This window comes from Molothrus aeneus, chromosome 2 (genome assembly GCF_037042795.1).
Source record: "Molothrus aeneus isolate 106 chromosome 2, BPBGC_Maene_1.0, whole genome shotgun sequence".
NCBI classification, from domain to species: Eukaryota; Metazoa; Chordata; class Aves; order Passeriformes; family Icteridae; genus Molothrus; species Molothrus aeneus.
This window is the reverse complement of record NC_089647.1, coordinates 87,276,345-87,286,691: the sequence shown is the minus strand read 5'-3', so window position 1 is coordinate 87,286,691 and position 10,347 is coordinate 87,276,345. Positions and strand designations below refer to the sequence as shown.

General features: G+C 42.1%; 1 protein-coding gene across 4 annotated transcripts in view; it reads right to left on the bottom strand.

Annotated features, from left to right (window-relative positions):
- Window positions 1-704: 704 nt before the first annotated feature.
- MAP4K4 (mitogen-activated protein kinase kinase kinase kinase 4) overlaps window positions 705-10,347 on the bottom strand; it is a 163,360-nt gene continuing 153,717 nt past the window's right edge. For all 4 annotated transcript variants that reach the window (XM_066545248.1, XM_066545249.1, XM_066545250.1 and 1 more), the window contains 6 exons: window positions 8,918-9,052; window positions 6,471-6,571; window positions 5,600-5,749; window positions 4,603-4,762; window positions 2,462-2,601; window positions 705-1,746 (listed from right to left, as the gene is read on the bottom strand). In XM_066545248.1, the coding sequence (XP_066401345.1) occupies window positions 1,663-1,746; window positions 2,462-2,601; window positions 4,603-4,762; window positions 5,600-5,749; window positions 6,471-6,571; window positions 8,918-9,052 (770 nt within the window). In that variant the 3' untranslated portion in view covers window positions 705-1,662. The remainder of the gene's footprint in view (window positions 1,747-2,461; window positions 2,602-4,602; window positions 4,763-5,599; window positions 5,750-6,470; window positions 6,572-8,917; window positions 9,053-10,347) is intronic.

Sequence of the window (10,347 nt, the reverse complement as noted above, 5' to 3'; positions counted from 1 at the left end):
ACTGTGCATTATTACAACACCAACAGATTATTATACACTCAAGATTTCTCAAGTAATGAACATGTAGCCACTAACAAATTATTACTCTCAAGACATTTATTAAAATGTCAGAACTTATTCATAAAATAAAACTGACTTAAAAAAAAGAAAAAAAAAAACAAAAAAAGAAAGGAAAAAAGCCAGAGCTGGGATCTTACATCTAAACACAGGTATACACTGTTTTTATGAATAAGCAGTATTAACTACATTCTTAAAAGAGTTTTAGTGCATTGCATTCTTAAAAAAGAAAAACATCACCGCCCCAAAATGTTTCCTACAACATTTAACAATTTATAGAACTAGCCTAGTTACTTTTACCTGCCTGTTACTAAGCCCATGTGTTAGAAGAGTCAAACCTCTGGTTTAGGCTAAAGTCATACTTCTATTAAGGATGAAACTGGTTTAAAAAATGCTTGCTTTACCAAATTTTGTAAGCAGATTACATTAATCAGTGTCTCACTGCCATACCGCTACGACTATTGCCCCAAGGGACTACTTGCTCCTCCTGCTGAAACTTGCTATGCAATAACAGTCAGAAACCTTTCAATCTGGTAGTTTTGGTATTAAGATTAAATTAGACATTAATGGTTTTCTTCTAAAAACGTATAAACTAAACCACCTCTTTTATTTTATGCATTAAAAACAATGAGGTAGGCACAAAAAAATAAACATATGTAGTTTGGATTTTATTTCTCTTTTTTTTCTTTTTTTTTCTTTTTTTTTTTAGTTCTGCGAGTGCAGACTGTGGTAAAACTGTTGTTGCACTTCTAGGTTTAAACAAAAATTAAACCTTTAACTGAGGCAGTGCTAATACTGTGACATAACCAAGTTCTGGCCTAACACAGAATCATTATAGAAAATGAAATTTTTTTTCCTTTTTTTTTTTTAATCACCTGCACATGTTTCAGGCAACACCTGGTACACAGAAAATTACTAAAGTTATTGGCCAGGCCAAAATAAAACTGCAGAAACAAAAAAACCCTAAGAATTCCACCCCAAGCCCCTTCCCACCCTCCCTGTCCCCAAAAAGAAGTTATCCTAGTCACTGTGTCTTTCACATTTTATAAATATTAACTTCTTAAAACCTGCCCCTTCCTCTTCATCCACATATTGTCACATTACAAAAAAGAAATGTCAATTAAATACATTGTTAACATTACTAGACTAGATCTGCCCTCTGTTTCAGCCAGTCTGACACTCTACACACCACTTCTCACCTTCTCTTGCCTGCCTTCTGTCCACTCAACAAACAGCATGGTCATGGTAAGCCTGGTTTGTTTTTCTTCCGTTTCCCCCCCCTCCCTCCTCTGTTCTAACACTAACAAACAGAGTCCTTCAAATCCTAGGAACACTGGAGCTGAAGGGAAAAGAAGACCTGTAGCTTTCTAGCGTGATCCCATATCTCAAGGACATTGTAGCACCTGATGGCAATATCTTTACAGCACCAGCTGCCTCGCAGCCTCAGTTGAAAAACATAAAGAAACCTAACACCAGTGATGCCTGCACACACATTTACACAGAGTGCTGCACTCGTGCAGGTCTGTACTCCAGTTGAAAGTAATTCCAAGTTATGAAGATCTCAGACTCTGGATGTCAGCAATTCCTCTCCAAATCCCACTGCTTCTACCAACTCAGAAGTGAAGTCCTGCCAAGGGTCATGAAATAGACTTGACTGCTTCCACCTGACCGCACGGAGGCAAAGAAAACCTGCAAAGAAAAGACATTGGCAAATTCAACAGGCAGGACAGCAGTGGTTCCAATGTGCCTTCACTCTCCCAGTATTTGCAGTGCAATTGCAGTGCTGGTCTGGGCTGGTGGGGATGGAGCTGATGCTCCTCATAGCGGCCTGTGGGGTGCAGAGCTCTGCACCTATGTTAAACAGTGTTGTTAACACATCCCTATTTTGGCTACTGCTGAACAACACTGGCACAGTTATCAAGGCTTTCTCTCCAGCTCCCTTGCCCCTAAAAGGCCAGTGGGCTGGGATGGGCAGAAGGCTGGAAGGGGACAATGCTGGGACAGCTGACCCAAACTGACCAAATGGATGTCCCATAACATAAAGCATCGTGTTCACCAATAAAAGCGCAGGGAAAGGAGGGACACTGTGGTGATGACATCTGCCTTCTCAAGCAAGCATTGTGTGTGGAAAACATCTGGACATCCACCTGCCCATGGGAGACTATGTATTAAGTCTTTATTTTATAGACTGGCTTGCACGTAGAAGCTGTGTTATTAAACTGTCCATATCTTGATCCAGGAGTCTTTTTGCCTTCTGACTATTTCCTTTCCCTTCCATGGGTAAGGGGAGAGAGCTTGAGGCTGGCTGGGTGTTTGGCTGCTGCTCAGGGTCACCCCAGCCTGAGCACCCAACTGAAGTACATGTTTATAATCTTGGCAAAAACCTTGGGGGGAGGGAATGTACCTTGTCGTTGCGTTCACATAAGAATTTGAGTCTTTGTGCCCTTTTGTGCATGAACACACCATCCAAGTGTCCAGTTTCCACCGACCGTATTTCGATTGCTTTTTCTCCCCAGCCCATGATCTGGTTAGATCGGATGTATGCTTTGGAAAGAAAACAGCACATTAGGACAGGCAGAGGGCAACAGGAGAAATGAGAAAAGCATGGAATATCCTGACACAGTCTAGTTAAAAATTACCTGCATGTGCGTTATTGTAGCTACACGCATGTTCAGAGGCCTATTTCTGTCCTCAGAATATTCAAGATGCCTAAGAAATTTTTTAAAATTTAATATCTTTTGCATGTTTCCTATGTTATAAACTTCTTCCTTGAGCATTCATAACAAAGGAAACTTTATAACCTTTAATTAAATGGAAGGAACATTGAGTTTTTACACAGGCCTTTTCTTCCAAGTCTGAGACAAAGAGACATATTAATTAGGTGTTGACTAGGAGAAAGCAGAAGCCAAGGTTTAAATAGACTAAGCCCATCCACTACAGTGTGTCCCATGCACCAACTCTGTCTTATGTGTTATTTTCCCTCCTTGATGGAGTTTGTCAGCAAAAACAAAGAATGAGAGGGAAAGGTAAAACTAGAAAAAAATTACCTAGCCTCTCTTAATAGGAGTAATAATTGAAAAACTGATCTCCTTGAGAAAGCCAAATGCAGATCATTCTGTGTGGCTCACAAGAGGCCCACATTAAGCTTTCAATGTAGAAATATTATTATTTGACATACTGCATCCCTTTGTGTACAAATACAACAACAAATCAAACATTTTTCCTTCAAGTGTCACAGGTAACACAGATTAGTAGTAGCATGAGCAAAAAAAAAAAAAACTATTTTTGATAGCAGTAAGCAAATGAAATAAAAAGTGAAGTCACCAACATTATAGAAATGTATATTCACAAAGCAACTTTGTGGATAGTTTCAGGAATGCTGTCAAAAATAACATAAGGGAACTTAATGAAGACTAAGCTATTGCATGCATACTTAACAGAAGAATAAAAAGGACTTCCTGGCCAGCAAAATTCAAAAATATTTACTATTACAGTACTTTCCTTTTATATAACATATTCATAGTAGTTTTCAGTGAAATTAAATCAAATTATCTTCTACAGTAAAATGTACACCAACAGTGCATATACCATCCCGATGTTATAAAGGAAAATTATTCCTTTTTAAATTCTCCACTAGTGCTAACTGGGCCCAATAGTTAATAAAAATTGCCAGATGAGATGTTCAGATGGTGTTGGTGGCCTCAGTGCCATTTACTACTTCACAAGCATTCAAGTATCCAAAGGCTCTGGAATTTGCCAGCTGATATATTCTGCTTGCTTTTAGGATCTAGTCAAGAGTTAATCAGCACAGGAGGGAACACGCTGTGCATGTAACTTCTTTCAATTTCCTCCTGCATTGTTGCTCCTGTTGCTCAAACAGCTATCAGCCATCATCTCCCAATATGTGCAGCCATCCCACAGCCCATTAAATGCAATGTGATTGCCCAACAAAAGGAGGGTCTGCCTACAGCCCTTGCTTTGCTCTGTACTGAATTACAGCAGCACAAGCAGGAGGGACTCTGGTGTGTACTTGTGTACTACACTCACTGTTCTCACTCTCAACACCTTATTTTGAGCTGGAGAGATGAGGGAGGATGGTGCTAGGAGAGATGAGCAATCTGAGGGTGAATTAAAGACATCAAATGAGGTTCACTTTTTGTTATCTACATAGACTTACCCATAGTGTTTTACTCATCTGCCACTTTATATGCCTTTATACTGAAAGGTTTCCACAACTTTGTGGCTGTCTAGCAAAAATTCTGCAGCAGGTCATGGTGAATTTCTACAGAGGTACAGAGGACCTACAGAGGTCATAGTGAATTTCTCAATCATGAACTCCTCAACTTGATTGTTTGGGTTTTATTCACAAAAACTTCAGCACAAAGCAGATCCATATGATTACTCCTCACTTTGCACAGCTGTTTTCCAGAAATAATACAGCACTGCCTTCGATGCAGAAGCAGCACGCTCCATGTTCCCTCCTTCTGCCCACGTGCACACAGACTCACACTCCCTAAGAGCACATGGCTCACCAGAGGCACTTACCAACTGAAGTTGGCATTTCTCCCCACTGCAGAACCACATCCTTGGTTATCCTTCCATATGTGTTGACATAAACTCCTTCATCCTCGTAGCAGACCAGCAGCTCCATCCCATCCGTGTTTGGGAGGATGATGATTGCGTGAGGTTGGATACTACTCTGGATCTACAGAGACAGAAGGGGAAGCGTTTAATGCTGCAGAGCCTGTGCTAGAAGAAAGGGATGGGGGATTCTGGTTTTGGCTGACACATCAGGGATCCACAGAATCATAGGATGGCTTGGATGGAAGGGACCCTAAAGATCATTGAGTCCCAAATTTACTCACTTTACAAGTGCTCTATCTGCTGCCCTCAAGCTAGACACCACAGTGACCAAGACCTGTAAACCCCTGGAGCAGAAATCCTCTTAAGGCAGACATCTAAACTGAGGAAAGATTAATTTCTCTGTAGGGGTCCCCATTTCTTTCCATATGCAGAAAGGGAGCCTGGGGCAAGCAGAGCAGATGCAGATCTCAAATCTCTGCACTGCATTGAACAGCGCTTGGGGTGGCCCATCTGGTGGCCCATTATACCTTTGTGTATAATGAACATCGGGAAACCTTGGCAGCTAAAGTCACCTGGTCTTTGCCAACCCTTTCTTGGGTTGCAAGAACCCAATCCTTGGGTGTTATGTCATTTGTGCTGCTGGGCATTTGCAGGGTACTTGGGCATTTAGCTGCCACCCCTGACACAGTCACACTGGTCCTCATCAGATCTCAGTGAGCAACTCCAAACCATAGAGACACACTGACTATGAGGTGAGGACTGACTGTGAGACAAACTCCACAGCACATGTGGCCATATCTGCTCAGACCCCTGCACCCAATATACCACTGCAAACATCTGGCAGTGATCCCCAGGGACAGCCTGACACATTGGTCATTTGGGGAAAGGAAGGGGTTGGATGTGGGGGGTGACCCACCAGAAAGAAAGAGAAAAAGCCAGACACAACAGCAGCTCTTACATGTGTTGGTAGATAAATATCATAGACCGATCCTGAATCCACATCCACAGCATGGAAGCCAGCGCAGGAGCCATAGATCACTTTTAGTCTCTGACCCTCTTCTACAGTGAGATCCACCAGCAATGGCTTATGTACCAATTCTCCAAATGACTGTGAGACAACCATCAGTGAGATTACTTTACTGCTTAGAACAACAATGGGGTTTATAAAAACATGCTCACATGCACACATTGTGGATTTATTCCTCCACATCCCTCTGGCCCCTGGACACCAGACCCATTAGGCTGACACATCTCTCATGGACAGGCTACTCTGCAAACTGCTGCATTTCAATCACCTAAGCTATTTTCTATAGGGTTTACTCAGTCCATTTGCTTTTTTATTAAGAATTGTTCTCCCCAAAGTCCAGGGCAATTGGGCACTCCTGTAGTACTTCAATCTACAACCCACAGTAACTGTCTGTAAACCAGCCTGGCAATTATACCAAGCCAGCTGATTTCATTCTAGCAATATTCAAAACCAGTCCCATAGCATTGCTGAATATCACTTCATTGCTTGCTCTACTCAGACAAAGCAGCTTAGACTCAGTCCACTTCTCTCTGTCCCATATTTTATTAATAGAGAGAGCAAACAAAAACTTGTGATGTTGTGTCATTATTAGTTTATGCTCAGTTGCAATTTAGAGCTTTAAATGTATTGACTCTTAGAATTAAAAAAAAACCCTCCTAAATTAAAATATAACACTAAGTTTGTGGAGATTTATCAAAGAACTTGGAATATGGTCATGACACAATGTCAGAACATTTTTGTAAAAGGGATAACTGCAGGTGGTTATGAGAAAATCCGATCTATGGCTGAAATATACTGTTACCTTAAAGGCCATAAATTTATGGTATGGCTTTGGTGCCCATGCATAGACTTCCACAGAACTCTTCAATGCAATTACCAAGAACTTGATTCTTTCATATTTTACTGAAATTAAAGAAAACAAACAAGAATTCAGCATAATTCCAAAGTCATTCCAGTTACATCAAGAAAGAAGACAAGTTATGTAAGCATGATATTTTGAGAGTTTAGTAGCATTGCATTTTAGGATTGTACTTCTGTGTAGTGAAGCTCTTTGATACATTTATGCTACATAAGTTATTACTCTTACTAGCAAGTGACCATCTTATAATCTTCAGAATTAACTAGTCACTACTTATTTCCACTTATGTTTTTCCATAGTGGATAGTGCTTAGTCATCAAGCCAAGAAAAGCTGTTTTCAGGAACATTCCAATAAAAGAGGGCCATCCATGACTGTAGAAGAGTCCATTACTGGCAGTTCCAGTCACGACACTGCTAGTCTGAGCTGATGGAAAAATTACCCAGAGGAAAGGAGGAAGAAATGAAAATTACAACATAATTCAATTTCAAAAGCAAAAGACAAGCTTAACAGTGGAGCACTTTCCTTTGTCCCCAAATTCTGAGATAACTCATTTGAGAAAAAGAAAACAAAAATCACATAATTTATCAGAAATAAAGTGTCATTATACTAGTGAACCATGCTACTACTTGCTCTTTGAACTCTGCAGGAAAGAAAGACTGAGCTGTAAGTGTTAAGGGACTTGACACTTCTTCAACAGACAAAAAAAGTCTCTCAACCTCCACAGCTGTTCTGACTAAAAACAGAGCTTTTGTTCGGTCTTGTCTAGCTTACAAGACTTCCTGGAATTTTTTCACGGGGAAGAGGGGGCTGTTGAACAAAACCACCTCATCTGTGAAAGGGGACATTTGATAATTCTTATTATTTACTCTGGGTGCTATTTGGGAATTCACCCAAATCTTAAGTTTCAAAAGAGCAATTTCTCATTTAGAGGAGCCAAAAGTTGCCTGAAGCAACTGAGATCCATAAATACCACTTCACCCTGACATCGGAGACCCCTGTTGCATCAAAGAGACAAGGAAGTGATCAGTGCCAGCTGCCTCGGTGACAGCGTCCAGACCGCAAGCCCAGCTACTGGCAGAGCTCTCCTCCTTGGGAACTGAAGCGCAGCTGTCAGAGGCCTCGCACTACCTGAAAAAATCCACTGTATTTCTGTGGTTCAGAGGGAAGTTCAGTGCCAGGCTGTAGCCCAGGCTAACAAACCCCTCTTCATCAGGAAGAGAATGCTCTTTGTTTCAGACGCTTCCCTGCTGGAAAGCCTCCTTTCAATAGCTGCTGATGTATTGTTAACAGGCCACTTCATTATGCTGCTGACACCCTGGGGTCTGATACCAGAGGAGTGCATTATTAATTGTTTTCGGGGTCAGGCTCCTGGCTCAGCAGTCACTTACTGCCATTGTTATTGATTACGCCCCATTAGCAGGTTTTTCCAAGAGCACACGCATGATAGGAGAAGACTGAGAACAGTTTGATTGCTGCTGCTCCACACTGACTGACACAGCTGGAAAGGAACTGAGCTGGCTCCTGGGAGAAAAATCAAATCAGAGGCAACATCCAGTGCCCATTAGGATGCACCGTGAAACTGAAGCAGCAGAAAGAGCTCTTGGTTCATATTCCCACCTGCAGGGCAGCAGGCTCACTGAATATACTCCACTGGCTGTGAATGCCACATGTCCTTTCACCAGCTTTGGTGGAAGTTTCTATACCCAAATCCATTTAAATTACTTAAAACCACTCAAAGGGCACCTGCCTGGTGAAAACACATTTGATTCTGTAGCTGTACTGCAGCAGATCTGAGATGGCATTAGGGAATTTCATGAGCTAAGAGGAATCAGTTAATCACCCTGGAGTTACAGACATGCTTCTGTGCCCAGGTTCTTCCCCAAAGCTCATCTGCTACCTGGGCTTTCTTTCTCCTCACACTTTTTTTTCTTTCTCCCAGTCTCTAAAATCTACATTAAAGAGAGACTTTTTCAATCTATTCCAGCACGTAAATTCATCATGGTAAAAAATATGGGAAACTCACTAGTAAAGGAAACAGTTGCTGGAATCCCTCTATTACCTAAAGAGGGGGTGAAATGTTACCAGCCCTCACTGCCCAGATCAGCACCCCTCTGGAAGCTGCATCCATTACAGGAAGGAGATAGATGGGATTTGCACACTCTCCAGTTCCCAACCCATCATCCCACCACAAAACCCCCTCTCATCTTCGATTTAACCCTGTAACTTGTCATTTTGGTGCTTTGCCAGCAAGTTCACCCTGAGAAACAGATAAAACAGCTAGAAATAGAACCAACCAAACCATAAATCCAATAGCTTCATGTACTGCAGTTCCCTTTCTCAGCCATCCTTTATCCCAACCATTTGGTTACTTACTGCATTTGCTACTCACCAACTTTATAGTGCACACAGCCTTCCAAGTCGCCCACCGTTGTCCAGCCCTGTTTCTTTTCTACCTCAGGATCATTGTGCAGGATTTTATTTCTCAACCACGACAAATAGTAAACTCGCAACTTGTTCTTCTTACCTGAACACAAAATGAAAAAAAAAAAAAGTTTATCTCCACAGGAAGATACTTGCAAAAAGCCCTACCCAGGCAAACAGAAAGCTCTGCAAAACAAACCAACAATGCAGGAGAAAATGCTGCAACCACAGAAATCTCCCTCAGTTTTTCATCCACAACAGCTTCACTCCAGACTCCACCCAGACATGCCCTTTCCTGTTAATCAATGATAGATACACATGGTAATATCACACAAACATAAATGACAAACTCAAGGGAACAACTCTTCAGCTATCTGGTTCTTAGGACCAAGACAACTTCCACTAGAACAGGGAACTCCCACAACAAAAGCACCAAAGAGTCACGCACTGAGATTTTTATATATATATATATATATATAAAACTGAGTCAGAATGGCTCTTTAACTTCATCTGCTTGCTAAAAGCTGATGACTGCTTTGTCAGCAGCCCTCCCCTTGAGCTGCAAGGGTGTAATACTTAGCAGGCTGCACACAGAAACTGAGAGAGGTGTTTCTTCTCCACAGGTGAAAGAAGCTACCTGCCCAGGCTGCCCTATCTTCAACTGACACAGCATCTGCCACGTCATCAAAATACAGCTCAGACTTTTAACTCTCAATACAGGAAGGCCTCTTAGAATGCAAACCAAGGTTCATGATAAAGTTTACCCCTGATTCTTTAACAATTAATGGCTTACAAAGCATTTACTGAGCTAGTGAGAAGATGGCCCTAAATGCACATACTCAAAGCTTGCATCCTCTTTTTCTCCAGCTGCTTTGCTGCTTGTAACCATTATAGTTTCACAGATTAAGCTGCGGCTGAGGAAGGGAGATCATCCCTGCTTTGACCAGTAGCCATTTAACAAGGCTCCATGAGGTCTCTTGGAAAGGAAGGGCTACAGGAGATGCCCTCAGGGACCCTACTTGTCAGCAGAGCAGCTCCATGCTCTGCTGCACCAGCCACATTGAGGAGCCATGTGTCTTTCCAGTGTTTCAGCTGTTGGAGGTGAGAGGGAGACAGGTGTCCTGTACTGCAGTCACTGCTGGGCTGGCCAAGCAACACCATACTGGTCTGTGCTGCCAAAAGCCACTACCTATCAAGATGCCACACCTGGCAGCCTGCCAGCCAGATCCAGCTATAGAGTTCAGCTAAATGTCTTTAATTTATCATTTACATTTTCACAGGACACAGACAGATTAGTTCACAGGTGGCTGCTCAGGGGATACTGGCTGCAGCAGGACAAGAGGCCTGAGCACTGAGACCATCCTGCTGTGCACAGCCAGCTCCACACTGCGGGGCTGG